At 38.6% G+C, this 18,511-nt stretch overlaps 1 protein-coding gene across 2 annotated transcripts in view; it reads left to right on the top strand.

The window, feature by feature from the left end:
- The window catches only part of LOC144057714 (CUB and sushi domain-containing protein 3-like), a 566,138-nt gene that overhangs the window by 466,688 nt on the left and 80,939 nt on the right, over nt 1–18,511 (top strand). For both annotated transcript variants that reach the window (XM_077575584.1, XM_077575583.1), the window contains exon 59: nt 10,410–10,592. In XM_077575584.1, the coding sequence (XP_077431710.1) occupies nt 10,410–10,592 (183 nt within the window). The remainder of the gene's footprint in view (nt 1–10,409; nt 10,593–18,511) is intronic.

The following is an 18,511-nucleotide window of genomic DNA, read 5'->3' as shown; positions in this document are numbered from 1 at the left end:
TTTTAGCGATAGTAAGGGCTACAAGTGTAGATTGAAATTGTTTATGTGGTAGGTCAGTTGTTGTTAGGTCACCTAGCAAACACAAGTTTGGAGATAAAGGTATCCTATAGTCCAAGATAGCGGAAAGTTTTTCTAAGACTTTAGTCCAGAAATACATAACCGGGGTGCATAACCATAAAGCATGAAAATAAGTGTCTGTAGTGTTTTGTAAACACTGGAGACAAATGTCGGAGTCGGAGAGGCCCATTTTCTTCATCATATATTGAGTAATGTATGTTCTATGGATTATTTTGTATTGGATAAGTTGTAAATTTGTGTGTTTTGTCATTTTAAATGCATTTTCACAAACTTGAATCCAAAAGTCAGATTCCGGAGCTATAGACAAGTCTGTCTCCCATTTTAAGATGGGTAAAGACATTTTATCCGTATATGAAAGTAACTTATATATTTTTGAAAGTTTTTTTGTTGTTGTCGGAGAAAGCTTGGTAATATCTTTAGCTAAGCCAGGCGGTTGGAGCGTACCCTGAAGTGTTGGAATTTGTTTCTTTATCATATTTTTAACTTGCAGATAATGTAAAAAATTTCCGTTTGTTATTTTGTATTTTTGGAGCAAAGATGTATATGATATAAACATATTATCTGAGAAGAGATGGTGAAGATGTGTGATTCCTTTCTGCTCCCACACACCTAAATAAAACGTTTGGTTGTTAATTCGAAAGTCAGGGTTATGCCATAGGGGAGAAAGCCCACAGGGCTCCACTTGGGCTTTTGTAATTTCTAATGCCTTCCACCAAGCAGTCAGGGTGGCGGAGATCATTGGGTTTTTAAAACAATTATGTCACTTAATCGATGTTGTAATAAAGAGTAAATCTAGAAGTCTGAGGTTATTACAATCCTTCTGTTCTAGTTCCAGCCAACAGTTAGTATCTCTGTTGGGTTGTGCCCATAGAACGATATATTGTAGCTGGTTAGCTATATAGTAGTACATAAAATTTGGTGCCTCTAGGCCACCTTTGGATTTACTTTTCTGAAGAGTAGATAGACTAATCTTTGCTTTTTTTTTTTTCCAGTAAAATTTTGTAACGGCTGAGTCCAACAACTGGAACCATTTAGCCGTAGGTTTAAATGGAATCATTGAGAAAAAATAGTTTATTTTAGGTAAAACTTTCATTTTAACGGTGGCTATTCGTCCTATTAAAGAAATAGGAAGATTATTCCAGCGTTCCAAGTCACTATGAATGTTATCCAGAAGTGGAGAAAAATTTAAATGAATTAAATCAGTTAATTTAGGTGAGATTTTTATGCCTAAGTATTTTAAATTACCTATAGGAAATGAGTAATGTGGGTCCTGGCTTGCAGGGTTCCATGAATTTTCTGTAATAGGTAGAAGTGTTGATTTTGTCCAGTTAATAGAATAATCTGACAACTGTGAGAATTTAGTTATTAAGTTAAATACTTCCCCTAACGAAATCGCCGGGTTTTCTAGATAAAGTAAAATATCATCGGCATATAGATTAATTTTATGTTCTGTTACCCCAGAGTGAATTCCTTGAATCCTTCTTTCCTGGCGTATGGCTATTGCAAGTGGCTCGATAAATATTGCAAATAATAAAGGGGATAGTGGGCATCCCTGTCTTGTGCCTCTCTGTAAAATAAAGCTCTTAGATATAATCCCGTTAGTAGTAACTGTAGCTTTGGGAGAATCATATAATACTGACACCCAGTGGATAAATGATTTCCCAAAGCCAAATTTATTTAAAACAGCAAAGAGGAAGGACCAGTTAACTTTGTCAAAAGCTTTTTCTGCATCCAACGATATAATAACTGCCTTCTTATCATGCCGCTGTGACATGCTAATAAGGTTAAAGAGCCTCCTAATATTATTAGTAGAGTGGCGATCTTTAATAAAGCCTGTTTGGTCGTTATGAATAATTGTCGAGATTACTGTTTCTAATCTAGATGTGAAAGCCTTAGTAATAATTTTGATATCAGTGTTAATTAGTGAAATCGGACGGTAACTTGATGGAAGGGTGGGGTCTTTTTCTGGCTTTAATAAAAGTTTAATTGCTGCTGTATTCATGTGTGGACGTATGTAACCATTAGTTTTAATTTCTGTTACTACTCTTAAGAATAGCGGAGCAAGCATTAACCAGTAGTGCTTAAAAAATATAGCCGGATAACCATCTGGGCCAGGTGCCTTGCCATTAGGCATACTATCTAGAGCACTGTACAACTCGTTTATAGTAATTGGCGCTTCTAACATATCTTTATATTCAGTAGTTAACTGAGGCATATTTAAGCTACTGAGGAATGCCTCAATATGCTCAGGGTTAGGTTTGTTAGTTTCTGAGTATAGGTTGCGATAATAGTTATAAAAAATTTGATTAATTTCTTCTGGTGATTGTGTACATTCACCAGTTGTCCCTTTAATAGCCGTTATAAGAGATTTTTCCCGATTGCGTTGAAGTTGGTTTGCAAGAAATTTACCTGATTTGTTATTATATTCAAAGTTGTTGTATCTCAATTGTTGTATTATAAACTCTGTCTTTTTAGTTAGCATATCGTCTAACTGTATTTTTGTATTTTGTAAGTCAGTCCATATTTGGTCATTTGGGTTTATTGCGTACTCATCCGTCAGTTGTTTAATTTTATCTTCCAAGTCATTTTCAAATTTTTGATCCTGTTTCTTTTTATAAGATGAATATGATATAATTTTACCTCTAATTACTGCTTTCCCAGCTTCCCAGAGAAGAGATGGCGATAGGCCTGGAGAGTCATTTATTTCCAAAAAGTCTGCCCACTCTTTCCTTATAATTTTATCAAACTCTGCATCGTTTAGCAGAGAGATGTTAAAACGCCATGTTGGTGGTGGTTTAAAGGTAAAATCAACTTGTAGGGAAAGTGAGACTGGTGCGTGGTCGCTAATAATAATAGGATGTATTTTTGTAACAGTTTTATCAGCAATAGAGTTATTTGTAAGAAAATAATCAATTCTTGAAAAAGACCGGTGTACAGCGGAAAAGAAGGTAAATTCCTTCTTATTTGGGTTTTTAAGTCTCCAGCTGTCGACGAGGCCAAAATCATCCATATATTCCCCTATTACTTTAGTAGATTGTAATCGCCTTATACATGTTGTGTTATTAGAACGGTCTATTAATGGATTTAAGACTGTGTTAAAGTCTCCTCCAATAATAATAGTAGAGTTCGCTGCTAAATCAAACAGCTGAGAGAAAAATTCATGGAAAAAGGCCGGATCATCATTATTAGGGGCATATAAATTGCCAAGTGTATATATCTTATTAAATATAGTTATCTGAATAATAATGTATCGGCCCTCTGGGTCTGTTATTGTATTATTTAGAGTAAAGAGTAAATTCTTATGTATGAGTATACAGACTCCTCTTTGTCTGCTGTTATAAGGGGCAGAGTATGCTTGGCTAAAATTCTTATCAATAAATAATTTTTCTTCAGATTTTTGTAGGTGGGTTTCTTGCAGGAGGCAAATATCTGCTTTTAATTTTAAGAGATGGTCTAAAGTTTTTATTCTTTTTGCCTGTGAGCGAGCGCCACAAACATTCCAGGAAACCAGAACTAATTTATGCATACAAACAATATAGGCTCAGTCCTGTGTAAATATCTGCATAGGCCATTTGTCAATACTGGCATGTTATAGGATAGAATCAAAGTAGTTAGGTGATTTATATAATTTGTGTAAAATATAAGGAAATGTGTAAGTAAATATAACAGTGAAAAAACGGGTAGGGATGTGAAAGTGAAGGACGTTAGTGGGGAGTTAAACATTATAATACACCAGTAACTGGTAACCCAAGCGAGATTTTTTTTTTTTTGTTTAAATCTACTTTTAGATATAGTTATGTATTATTATTATATTTATAATATAGCGTAAACATAATGAGTATTCATATTTTAGGTTTTATAACCACATATACATTATATGTATATGTATATGTATACGTATACATCTAATAATCAAACAAAGTTTAGTTCCATCGATGCTAATTAGAACAGTCAGGGAGTGGAGTTGGGGTTCCGGAATAGTTGGCCATCGATGTATAGTTTATCAACGACCATCATAGTCCGTTTACCCTCCTGCCTATTTTGTTTCATTATAGGAAACAGTACCTTTCGCCGCTCATTAATCTCTCTAGGGAATTGGTCATTCATTCCGAATGAGGTCCCTTTAAGCTCCCGTCCTTTACTTTTAACAAATACTTTTTGTTTAAAATGCTCAAATTTGGCGATAATAGGACGGGGTCTATTGCCCCTACGGGCTCCAAGCCGATGTACCCGGTGAAAGGAGATGTTATTTACCGTCTCCTGAGGAATTTTTAACGATGTCGTCATAAATTTTTTTATCTCAACCTCTGGATTGTCAGAGGTGTTCTCGGATATACCTGAGAATATTAAATTATCCTGCATGCTACGGGATTGAACATCCAGAATAGTTTCTTTTAGCATTTTATTTTCCTTTTTAATGGTTTCTAACTCGGCTGAAACAGTCACGAGTGTAGCGTGTATCTCGGCATTGTTGCGTTGGAGATCATTTATTTGTTGGCTGAAGAATTCCATACTTACCTTAAATCCTTTCACCTCCTCGCAGATTAGGGAGAGGACCTCTAACTTTTTATTTATGGACTCCAGCATACTGACCGAGACCTCCGTAGTAGTTAGGTCGTCCGTGTCCGTCGCTGAGTCATTCTTTCTCTTTTTAGAGGATTTCTTAGACGGTTTCTCGACGGAAGAGTCCTCCATCGCGCAGTTGTAAAAATAACCGTCAATGAAGCGTTCGAGGTCCTCCACGTTGGATGGTATTCCAAATCTGTCGGATGAAAGAGAAAAGAGAAAAGCCAAGATATATGATGGTTAAACTCGAATTAGTTTAGCATAATAGAGCTAGTTCTATCTTAGCAGCAGGGCGCTGCCATGTTGGGGTGTCCCGGTCTCGCTGTAGGTCTCGCGATAATCACAGCATCTCGCGCATGCGTCTCCTCCTCCTTGCGTCTCCTCCTCGCTGGTGCCCATTTTTAAGAACAAGAGAGATCTGTGAGGACTGTAAGACAGTGGTGAGGTGTGCTGTAGGTGTGACGGAGGAGTTCAAAGTGGAGGAGGGACTACATCAGGGATCAAATCTGAGACCCTTTTTGTTTGCTATGGTAATGGGCAGGATGACAGACGAAGTTAGACAGGAATCTCCATGGACTATGATGTTTGCAGATGACATTGTGATCTGTCGTGCAGAAGTGGATCCAGGGAAAGAGGTTAGCTAAGAAGAAGTGGGACACTGACAGGACTGACGAAAGTAGACAGGAGTACAAGGAAAAACCTTATAGGGTGAAAGTAGGGCTTACGATTACTTGCATGCTAGGTTGGATAGTAAGGAGGGAGAGACTGGTCTATACAGGTTGGCAAGGCAAAGAGACAGAGATGGGAAAGATGTGCAACAGGTTAGGGTAATAAAGGATAGGGATGGAAGTGTGTTGACAGATGCTAGTAGTGAGATGGGAAGATGGAAAGAGTACTTTGAAGAGTTGATGAATGAGTAAAATGAGAGAGAACAAAGAGTAGAAGAGGTGACTATTGTGGACCAGTACTGGATTAGTAAGGATGAAGTGAGAAGGGCATTGAAGAGGATGAAGTGTAAAAAGGCACTTGGTTCTGATGATATACCTGTGGAGGTATGGACGTGTCTAGGAGAGGTAGCAGTAGAATTTCTGACTGAGTTGTTCAACAGGATCTTAGATAGTGAGAAGATGCCTGAGGAATGATGGAGAAGTGTGCTGGTGCCCATTTTTAAGAACAATTGAGACGTGCAGAGTTGTGGCAACTACAGAGGAATAAAGCTAATGAGCCACACAATGAAGCTATGGGAAAGAATAGTTGAAGCTAGACTGAGGGCAGATGTGAACATTTGTGAGCAACAGTATGGTTTCATGCCAAAAAAGAGTACCACAGATGGAGTATTTGCTTTGCGGATGTTGATAAAGAAGTACAGAGAAGGTCAGAAGGAGCTGCATTGTGTCTTTGTAGATCTGGAGAAAGCTTATGACAGGAAGCCCAGAGAGGAACTGTGGTTTTGTATGAGGAAGTCTGGAGTGGCAGAGAAGTATGTTCAAGTTCATGTATGAGGACTGTTGGACAGTGGTGAGGTGTGCTGTAGGTGTGACGGAGGAGTTCAAAGTGGAGGAGGGACTACATCAGGGATCAAATCTGAGACCCTTTTTGTTTGCTATGGTAATGGGCAGGATGACAAATGAGGTTAGACAGGAATATCCATAGACTAGGATGTTTGCAGATGACATTGTGATCTGTCGTGAAAGCAGGGAACAGGTGGAGTGAGGTGACAGGGAGAAGAGACCAAGAAGGTGGAGGAGTTTAAATAATTAGGGTCAACAGTCAAGAGCAATGGAGAGTGTGGAAAAGAAGTGAAGAAGCGTGTGCAGGCAGGCTGGAACGGGTGGAGAAAAGTGTCAGGTGTGATGTGTGATAGAAGAGTTTCAGCTAAAATTAAATTAAAGTTTTATAAAACTGTGGTGAGACTAGCGATGTTGTTTGGTCTGGAGACAGAGCCACTGAGGAAAAGACAGAAGGCAGAGGTGGAGGTGGCAGGGATGAAGATGCTGAGGTTCTCTTTGGGAGTGACAAGGATGGATAGAATCAAGAATGAGTACATCAGAGGGACAGCACATTAGAGGCTTTGGAGATAAAGTCAGAGAGGCCAGACTGAGATGGTTTGGACATGTCCAGAGGAGAGATAGTGAGTATAATGGCAGAAGGATGCTGAGTTTCCAAATGCCAGGCAGGAGGTCAAGAAGAAGACCAAAAAGGAGGTTCATGGATGTAGTTAACGAAGACATGAAGGTAGTTAGTGTGAGAGCAGAGGTTGCAGAGGACAGGGTTAGATGGAGGCAACTGATTCGCTGTGGCGACCCCTGACGGGAAAAGAAGAATAAATACTTAATATTTAGTGACTTAATTAAGCAAAGGTTCATTTTTACGCAGATGATACTATTGTGTACACCTCAGCTACGTCAGTAAGTGAATCAATAACATATTTACAGTCAACTTTTGTTCAAGTGCAAGAATGTCTGATTAGATTATGGTTGGTTTTAAATGGTACAACAACTAAATTAATGTTTTTTACCCATTCACGCTCACCCACTTCAAGTCTAAAAGGCGCTTTAATAGAGAGGGTGTCATCCTACAAATAAGTAGGTTTTTGGCTGGACGACAAGCTGTCTATTGAAGTCCATATTGAGAGCCTTTTAAAAAAACAACTCAGACCTAAGTTAGGGTTTTTATTTTTATTTTTTTGAATGAACAAACGCTTTCTCAGCAAGGAAAAGGATGCTTTATCAGTACTGGATTATGGTGACTTAATTTATATACACACAAAAACTAGATGCCATCTACCACTCAGCTCTCAGCTCTTCATTACAGATGCACCACAATGCAACTGTTTTTACACCTGTTTGGTACTGGAAAGGTGGAAGATGGTCACCAGATTATTGTTGCTTGTTGCTTTTTGCCCCTCGGTCGAACATGTGCTTGCTTTCTTCAACATTTCACTAGTTCTCGCCTTCTTGTTATCGCCCATGTAAGTAATTCTGGTTCCTTTGTGTCATGTGAAATTTCCCTAGTTTGTTGGTTGGTCCTTTCTTGTGTAGTTAGGATGTCCTACTTTTAGTTAAATTCTTGTTTCTTTTGTTTCTATGGGTGAGTTTACATTTTTACACTTTTGTCACTGTTGTTTTTGTTTTAGCAGCTATGGTTGTTTGAAAAATAAATAATAAATAAAGATGACTTGACTTTTATTATTCACCCATTTTCCCTGCCTAATTCCGGCATCTAGCTCTCATCGTGCTCCACCTGTCCACCAGTGTGTGTGTTCTATGTTTCCGCAATAGCCTTTTGCTGGTGTACTTTCTTGTTTGCATTTTTTCTCTGCTCATGTCCTCATGCTCCCTTAGTTAAACTTTTTTTTGTTTTTTTGTTCTTAACGTGTGTTGGCTCTGCTTTGGGGTTGTATTCTGGGCACAAGATCATGACAGATTATATAAATCAGGTGGGTTGGAGGATGGAAACATCTAGAACATGTAGGACTGCGGCCCTCAAGGGCCAAGATTGGGGAAGTCTGGTTAAGCCAAAGCAAGTGCTGGTGCAGTAATGCAATGGGAGATCAATCCTGTTTAACTTTTCAAACTGTTTAAATATCCAGTACTGTGTCTCCAGAAAATACAAAAATGTTGTCTGGCTGGTCTGCACTTGATTTTTTTTTTTGCATGCTAGGGATTTGCCAATACTACATGTAAAATGAATTGTAATGACTTCTCTAAATTTATTGCAATTAGGGTTGGGTGGTAAAACAGTAATACAGTATACTGGGGTGTCCAAAAATGGCAACGGTGTCACTTTCAATACCAAAAAAACTGCAGTGTATAATGCCTTATTATGATATTAAACAAATTTTTTTGATAACACGACATTTGTAATTGTTTTTTTTAATTTTAATTAGTAATATTACTATAACAATTAATATTACCTTGAATTGAAATACATCTTTATTTTTGTTGTGTTCTAATTTTAGGTTAAAATATCAGTTCCTCTTAATTTGTACCCACTTTCCCCTTTTTTAATCTGATACGCGTGTTCTTTGGTAAAATATCATGATGTTTTTTATTTAATATTTTAAGGCGCTTATACTCCATCAATCATGAAATGTTAACGTTTTTAGTTGTATAAATATTGGGTTAGTGTTATCTTTGTATCTGCAGCTGAAAAAATTCGAATAGCGCGTTTCTGTAGAAGAAAGATGGCTTCGGTATGGGTTTTACTAGCACACCCCCACACTTCAATGAAATAGGTCAGGTGGAACAATCAATGAATTATATAACAATAGCAAAGCATTCGTGTTCAATGATTCTTTAACCTTATATAAAACAGTTTGGGATACCTTAGATTTAACATATTCTATATGTGTTTTCCATGTTAGATGTTCATCAATAATAATACTTAGAAGCTTAACTTAATTAGTCTTTCTATTTCTATTCACTGCAATTTATATTCGGTGTTCCTTCAACTTCTATATTTCTACAAATAAATATCATAAATCTGGTTTTACTAATATTTATAGAAAGTCTGTTGGCGTTGAACCACTTCATAATATTCTTAAACTCTTTCTCTATTACCTGTAATATATTATATATTTTTTCCCGGCATAAAATAAAGTGGTGCCAACTGCAAACAAGATACATTTTAACAATTTCGAAACAGCTATAATATCATTTACATGAAGGAGAAAGAGAACTGGCCCCTTAATTGATCCCTCAGGCATCCCACAAGTTACATAACTGTGTTTTGATTGTTTACTAATGAATCAGCAAACTGGTTTCTATTTTTTTAAATAACTGGTGACCCATTGATGTGCGACACTTCTCATTGCATATTTGAACAATCTAAAGTTTACAGTAAACACAAAAGCACTTACTTAAAATAGATTTGTTTGCAACATTGTGATGCTGTAGCAGTTGCTGTCAGTCTTTTAGACAAAGTACCTTAACATCAGAATGTTGATGGCCTTGGCAAGAACTGACGATAAAAAAAATATTAAATATTATGTTTCAAACCTTAATCAATATTATGTAAGGGGGTGTCCAAGGACAACAACATGCAACAAGATGTTCTAATAAATGAGGGTGAAACAGTCAGTCAAGATTTCTAATAGCTGAGTGCAAATGCAGGCTGAAAGGTGAAAGGGCTGCAAAATGCAATTAAATGTACTGTATGTTGTCATCTCTAATATCCATCAGATAGATTGAGGTCAATACCTGGCATTGTAATGGGCAATATTTAGCCACATGCTTGTATTTTAGTGTGCTAGGACACAGCTTTTTACAAAGTTAGGTGGTGAAATTTTCAAACCACTTGTACATCAAAAGTATGATCATGTAGTATATTCTCGTCAATCCCACAATTCTAATCCTCAGGTTTTTAGTGTTCTTGTGTACACATAGGATACCCCTCGCATTATAGTTAGCTACAGTACTTTTATGATGCACCGGTGTATCATTGAAACCCACAAACGTTAAATTAACTCTAAATAAATGTGCATGTGAGACTATTTTTTAAATGTGTAACGAGATAGTAAAATTGGGAGACTAACAATAAATTGGAGGAGAAAAGTTGGCCTCTCCTGTGTTTTCACAAATTCAGATTGCTTTCTGAAATGGAAGTGTGATGAATACATACATGTGTACTGTAAAGGCATTTGTCAGGGACCTCACTCCAATAAAACAGTATTGTTCTAAGTGATGATAAACTGTCATCACAATTCAAACTTGTACTTGTGACATTGCATGATGCCTATTTTTTTTTTTCATCCCTAATGACAGTGATCACTTGTGGTGATCCAGGAATCCCAGCAAACGGGCTCAGATTTGGTGATGACAACACAGTGGGCCACAATGTCACCTATATGTGCCAACTGGGTTTTGTGATGATTGGAGGGGGCCACAATGTCACCAGGACCTGCACCAATAACGGCACGTGGTGTGGTGCTGTTCCAACATGCAAAGGTAAGTTCCACACAGTCACATTGCATTGTACAATAAATATGGCTATGAAGGAAAACAATATTTTCTTTCGAAAATACCTGTAGGGTATGGAGAAACAACTTTGATATAAAAGCAACATCGTGTAAGACATGCGTGTTTCTATTTATGGCCGTTTACTTCTTCATCACCCCAACCCATTCGGGACAAATCTACTCAAGATGTCGTTTACTTGTTACTTGTTCCTTGTTCCTTGTACCTTGCTTGAAGCCCTCTTGTGTGATTCCACCAAAGTAAAAAAGGATAAAGATCCCAGATTGGTGTCAATTGCGTCTGAATATGACAGAGCATAGTGTGGGGAAAAAGACTCGCTTTGGAAAATATCCATACTTCTTGCCATCTTGAGAACCAACTCTTATACAAAAATGACATCTGGCAAGAAATGTTTATTTCTATTTACGGACGTTAATTGTTTGTCGCCCCCGATCCGTTCGGGACAAACCCGCTTAACATTGTCATGATTCTTGGTGAAAAGTCAAAATGAAGTTATCGTGGAGCTGAAGAAAGAGAGTCATAGGCTAGGACAGACATGGGTAAACTATATATATGGCCTGCGAGGCTTTTTAATATTGAAGAGATGGTCATTGGTCACCTGTAGAGGTAAACCAATCTCTGAGGAGAATGCCAACAAAAAGGCAGTTCTTTAGTCTTTGATAGGGTTGCAAAAAAACTAAAACGGGTGATGTTCACTACAAACGTACTACCTGGATGAGACTTATTTTTGCACATTTGAAAGGTGCACAGTGCACAGTTAGTAAATCGGGGTGTACATTGGTGTAGAAAGTAGGGTTGTCAAAAGTATGGATACTTTTTTGAGTACGTTCTATATACTAGCACGTCATATCCGGATACGATACTACCTTGTCATGGTATCGATACTATGAATACATTGTAGCGTTCCTGCAGCGCCCGCAGCGCACATGTATTTAAAAAAATGTAAATGAGCTGAACAGTTTAAAATTTAAATGACTGGAATCGGTCAAGAAATGTGGAAGTTAACCATAATGAACATCAACTAAAAGTATCTCACTGTCCCTGAAAATGTATTTCAAAAAATGTAAATGAGCTGAACAGTTTAAAATTTAAATGACTGGAATCAGTCAAGAAATGTGGAAGTTAACCATAATCTAAAAATATGTCACTGTCACTTTAAGAGCGCACACCCATTTTTGACTTGGAGCCGTCACGCGCCCCACATTCCATTGAGATTGCATGAGAGAAGCATCCCTTGAACAAAAGCCTCTCACGACTTAACGGTTGAAGATACAGATTCAAGAAATGGCTCGTTAAAACGGCAAGGGCTTGGGGAACACGAGCATGTTCTCATTTTCTTAATCGGATAAAAAATGACCAAATGAGAGCAGGTTGAAAACTTATGATTTATCAGAAATGGAGAGAGGAAGGCGCCTGAAATTAACATGTAAAAGACAGGCGAATTAGTCCGACTTCTCTTGCTTAAGGTGAAAATAAAGGTACTAAATGACACCTTAGCCAAATAAAAGTTAGTTTGTCTGAAAGAAGACACTCGTGACTACAAAATGTGAGAATTTGATGTCTAGTGAGCAAAGATTGTGGCCATGGTGACGAGTTGAAGTGACGTCACGCACCCACATTGCATTGAGATTGAATGAGAGACGCACACCTCAAAGAAGAGCCTCCCACGACTTAACTCTTCAAGATACAGATTCAAGAAATTGCTCTTTAGAACGGCAAGGGTTTGGGGAACACGAGCATGTTCTCATTTTTTTAATCGGATGAAAAATGACCAAATGAGAGCAGGTTGAAAACTTATGATTTATCCGAAATGAAGAGGAAAAAGTCGCCCAAATTAACATGGGAGAGATAGGCGAGAGAGTCCAACTTCTACTCGCTTAAAGGGAAAATAAAGGTACTAAATGACACCTTAGCCAAATAAAAGTTAGTTTGTCTGAAAGAAGACACTCGTGACTACAAAATGTGAGAATTTGACGTCTAGTGAGAAACGATTGTGGCCATGGTGACGAGTTGAAGTGAAATGTTTTCAATTTGTTAGATTATTTTGTTCCCGGCACTGTTAGGCTAATTAGCCAACAGAGTGTGTGAGAAAGCTACTTCACTCACTCTCTTTGAACCCACACAGTGGGGAGAGCTTTCATTCCTTAAAAAAGATTTTGACACTGAGCTTAAGATGGGAAAAATTCCTACAAAATGAGCTAAAATTCGTATCGGACGGACAACGTATGCGCGCGCAGCGTGTCTTGGAAAAAGGTGCTTGATGTGTGATTTTCTCTTCCCTTTTCCCATTCATTCCCAATGGGGAGTTAATTTGGGAGTTTTTTGGGAATAGCGTCTCCATGGTAACTGGGAATTCTTAGAAAAATAATAGCGCAGCGAGTCAGATCGAGCCGCATCGTTTGATACCTCATTTGTGCCGGTGCGATGTACAGTACGGGCCGCATTTTAGCGGAAAAATCGCTGGAATAATAATAAAAAAAACTAGAAAAATTCCCGCGGAAATTTTGAATGGGACTGCTGACTCTTTGGTAATGAGCTGAACAGTTTAAAATTTAAACCACTGGAATCGCTCAAGAAATGTGGAAGTTAACCATAATCAACATCAACTAAAATTATCTTACTGTCCATAAAAAAATGTAAATGAGCTGAACAGTTTAAAATTTAAACGACTGGAATCGGTCAAGAAATGTGGAAGTTAACTATAATCAACATCAACTAAAAGTATCTTACTGTCCCTTTAAGAAACATGCACATTCACGCACGCACATTTGACTTGGAGACGTCACGCGCCCCACATTTCATTGAGATTGCATGAGAGAAGCACCCCTTGTACAAAAGCCTCTCACGACTTAACGGTTGAAGATACAGATTCAAGAAATGGCTCGTTAGAACGGCAAGGGTTTGGGGAACACGAGCATGTTCTCATTTTCTTAATCGGATAAAAAATGACCAAATGAGAGCAGGTTGAAAACTTATGATTTATCAGAAATGGAGAGAGGAAGGCGCCTGAAATTAACATGGCAGAGATAGGCGAGTTGGTCCGACTTGTCCGAGCTTAAAGGGAAAATAAAGGTACTAAATGACACCTTAGCCAAATAAAAGTTAGTTTGTCTGAAAGAAGACACTCGTGACTACAAAATGTGAGAATTTGACGTCTAGTGACAAAAGATTGTTGCCATGGTGACGAGTTGAAGTGACGTCACGCACCCACATTGCATTGAGATTGAATGAGAGACGCACACCTCAAAGAAGAGCCTCTCACGACTTAACGGTTGAAGATACAGATTCAAGAAATGGCTCGTTAGAACGGCAAGGGTTTGGGGAACACGAGCATGTTCTCATTTTTTTAATCGGATGAAAAATGACCAAATGAGAGCAGGTTGAAAACTTATGATTTATCAGAAATGGAGAGAGGAAGGCGCCTGAAATTAACATGTACAAGACAGGCGAATTAGTCCGACTTCTCTTGCTTAAGGTGAAAATAAAGGTACTAAATGACACCTTAGCCAAATAAAAGTTAGTTTGTCTGAAAGAAGACACTCGTGACTACAAAATGTGAGAATTTGACGTCTAGTGACAAAAGATTGTTGCCATGGTGACGAGTTGAAGTGACGTCACGCGCCCACATTGCATTGAGATTGAATGAGAGAAGCACCCCTTCAACAAAAGCCTCTCGCGACTTAACGGTTGAAGATACAGATTCAAGAAAGGGCTCGTTAGAACGGCAAGGGTTTGGGGAACACGAGCATGTTCTCATTTTCTTAATCGGATAAAAAATGACCAAATGAGAGCAGGTTGAAAACTTATGATTTATCAGAAATGGAGAGAGGAAGGCGCCTGAAAGTAACATGGCAGAGATAGGCGAGTTGGTCCGACTTGTCCGAGCTTAAAGGGAAAATAAAGGTACTAAATGACACCTTAACCAAATAAAAGTTAGTTTGTCTGAAAGAAGACACTCGTGACTACAAAATGTGAGAATTTGACGTCTAGTGACAAAAGATTGTGGCCGTGGTGACGAGTTGAAGTGAAATTTTTTCAAATACATTATTTGGTTCCCGGCACTGGATGGCTAATTAGCCAACAGAGTGTGTGAGAAAGCTAATTCAGCCACTGTCTTTGAACCCGAACAGGGGGGGGGGCTTTCATTCCTTAAAAAAGATTTCGACACTGAGCTAAAGATGGGAAAAATTCCTACAAAATGAGCTAAAATTTGTATCGGTCGGATAACGTATGCGCGCGCAGCGTGTCTTGGAAAAAGGTGCTTGAAGTGTGATTTTTTTCCCATTCATTCCCAATGGGGAGTTAATTTGGGAGTTTTTTGGGAATAGCGTCGCCAAGGTAACTGGGAATTCTTAGAAAAATAATAGCGCAGCGAGTCAGATCGAGCCGCATCGTTTGAAACCTCATTTGTGCCGGTGCGATGTACGGTACGGGCCGCATTTTAGCGGAAAAATCGTGGAATAATATATAATAATAACAACAAAAACAAGAAAAATAAACCACTGTCCTAGGTAGAATAACAATATGTGCCTGCTTGCTTCGCAAAGCAGTCCCATAATAACGACAAAAATAAACCACTGTCCTAGGTAGAATACTAATATGTGCCTGCTTGCTTCGCAAAGCAGTCCCATAACTAGAAAAATTCCCGCGGAAATTTTGAATGGGACTGCTGACTCTTTGGTAATGAGCTGAACAGTTTAAAATTTAAACCACTGGAATCGCTCAAGAAATGTGGAAGTTAACCATAATCAACATCAACTAAAATTATCTTACTGTCCATAAAAAAATGTAAATGAGCTGAACAGTTTAAAATTTAAACGACTGGAATCGGTCAAGAAATGTGGAAGTTAACTATAATCAACATCAACTAAAAGTATCTTACTGTCCCTTTAAGAAACATGCACATTCACGCACGCACATTTGACTTGGAGACGTCACGCGCCCCACATTCCATTGAGATCGCATGAGAGAAGCACCCCTTGTACAAAAGCCTCTCACGACTTAACGGTTGAAGATACAGATTCAAGAAATGGCTCGTTAGAACGGCAAGGGTTTGGGGAACACGAGCATGTTCTCATTTTCTTAATCGGATAAAAAAATGACCAAATGAGAGCAGGTTGAAAACTTATGATTTATCAGAAATGGAGAGAGGAAGGCGCCTGAAAGTAACATGGCAGAGATAGGCGAGTTGGTCCGACTTGTCCGAGCTTAAAGGGAAAATAAAGGTACTAAATGACACCTTAGCCAAATAAAAGTTAGTTTGTCTGAAAGAAGACACTCGTGACTACAAAATGTGAGAATTTGACGTCTAGTGACAAAAGATTGTTGCCATGGTGACGAGTTGAAGTGACGTCACGCACCCACATTGCATTGAGATTGAATGAGAGACGCACACCTCAAAGAAGAGCCTCTCACGACTTAACGGTTGAAGATACAGATTCAAGAAATGGCTCGTTAGAACGGCAAGGGTTTGGGGAACACAAGCATGTTCTCATTTTTTTAATCGGATGAAAAATGACCAAATGAGAGCAGGTTGAAAACTTATGATTTATCAGAAATGGAGAGAGGAAGGCGCCTGAAATTAACATGTACAAGACAGGCGAATTAGTCCGACTTCTCTTGCTTAAGGTGAAAATAAAGGTACTAAATGACACCTTAGCCAAATAAAAGTTAGTTTGTCTGAAAGAAGACACTCGTGACTACAAAATGTGAGAATTTGACGTCTAGTGACAAAAGATTGTTGCCATGGTGACGAGTTGAAGTGACGTCACGCGCCCACATTGCATTGAGATTGAATGAGAGAAGCACCCCTTCAACAAAAGCCTCTCGCGACTTAACGGTTGAAGATACAGATTCAAGAAAGGGCTCGTTAGAACGGCAAGGGTTTGGGGAACACGAGCATGTTCTCATTTTCTTAATCGGATAAAAAATGACCAAATGAGAGCAGGTTGAAAACTTATGATTTATCAGAAATGGAGAGAGGAAGGCGCCTGAAATTAACATGGCAGAGATAGGCGAGTTGGTCCGACTTGTCCGAGCTTAAAGGGAAAATAAAGGTACTAAATGACACCTTAGCCAAATAAAAGTTAGTTTGTCTGAAAGAAGACACTCGTGACTACAAAATGTGAGAATTTGACGTCTAGTGACAAAAGATTTTTGCCATGGTGACGAGTTGAAGTGACGTCACACACCCACATTGCATTGAGATTGAATGAGAGAAGCACCCCTTCAACAAAAGCCTCTTGCGACTTAACGGTTGAAGATACAGATTCAAGAAAGGGCTCGTTAGAACGGCAAGGGTTTGGGGAACACGAGCATGTTCTCATTTTCTTAATCGGATAAAAAATGACCAAATGAGAGCAGGTTGAAAACTTATGATTTATCAGAAATGGAGAGAGGAAGGCGCCTGAAATTAACATGGCAGAGATAGGCGAGTTGGTCCGACTTGTCCGAGCTTAAAGGGAAAATAAAGGTACTAAATGACACCTTAACCAAATAAAAGTTAGTTTATCTGAAAGAAGACACTCGTGACTACAAAATGTGAGAATTTGACGTCTAGTGACAAAAGATTGTGGCCATGGTGACGAGTTGAAGTGAAATTTTTTCAAATACATTATTTGGTTCCCGGCACTGGATGGCTAATTAGCCAACAGAGTGTGTGAGAAAGCTAATTCAGCCACTGTCTTTGAACCCGAACAGGGGGGGGGGCTTTCATTCCTTAAAAAAGATTTCGACACTGAGCTAAAGATGGGAAAAATTCCTACAAAATGAGCTAAAATTCGTATCGGTCGGATAACGTATGTGCGCGCAGCGTGTCTTGGAAAAAGGTGCTTGAAGTGTGATTTTTTTCCCATTCATTCCCAATGGGGAGTTAATTTGGGAGTTTTTTGGGAATAGCGTCGCCATGGTAACTGGGAATTCTTAGAAAAATAATAGCGCAGCGAGTCAGATCGAGCCGCATCGTTTGATACCTCATTTGTGCCGGTGCGATGTACGGTACGGGCCGCATTTTAGCGGAAAAATCGTGGAATAATATATAATAACTAGAAAAATTCCCGCGGAAATTTTGAATGGGACTGCTGACTCTTTGGTAATGAGCTGAACAGTTTAAAATTTAAACCACTGGAATCGCTCAAGAAATGTGGAAGTTAACCATAATCAACATCAACTAAAAGTATCTCACTGTCCCTGAAAATGTATTTTAAAAAATGTAAATGAGCTGAACATTTTAAAATTTAAATGACTGGAATCGGTCAAGAAATGTGGAAGTTAACCATAATCTAAAAATATGTCACTGTCACTTTAAGAGCACATACATTTTTGACTTGGAGACGTCACGCGCCCCACATTCCATTGAGATCGCATGAGAGAAGCACCCCTTGTACAAAAGCCTCTCACGACTTAACGGTTGAAGATACAGATTCAAGAAATGGCTCGTTAGAACGGCAAGGGTTTGGGGAACACGAGCATGTTCTCATTTTCTTAATCGGATAAAAAATGACCAAATGAGAGCAGGTTGAAAACTTATGATTTATCAGAAATGGAGAGAGGAAGGCGCCTGAAATTAACATGTACAAGACAGGCGAATTAGTCCGACTTCTCTTGCTTAAGGTGAAAATAAAGGTACTAAATGACACCTTAGCCAAATAAAAGTTAGTTTGTCTGAAAGAAGACACTCGTGACTACAAAATGTGAGAATTTGACGTCTAGTGACAAAAGATCGTTGCCATGGTGACGAGTTGAAGTGACGTCACGCACCCACATTGCATTGAGATTGAATGAGAGAAGCACCCCTTCAACAAAAGCCTCTCACGACTTAACGGTTGAAGATACAGATTCAAGAAATGGCTCGTTAGAACGGCAAAGGTTTGGGGAACACGAGCATGTTC

This window comes from Vanacampus margaritifer, chromosome 9 (assembly GCF_051991255.1).
Source record: "Vanacampus margaritifer isolate UIUO_Vmar chromosome 9, RoL_Vmar_1.0, whole genome shotgun sequence".
Lineage (NCBI taxonomy): Eukaryota > Metazoa > Chordata > Actinopteri > Syngnathiformes > Syngnathidae > Vanacampus > Vanacampus margaritifer.
The sequence above is the reverse complement of the archived record's forward strand: the minus strand, read 5'-3'. Positions and strand labels throughout refer to the sequence as shown.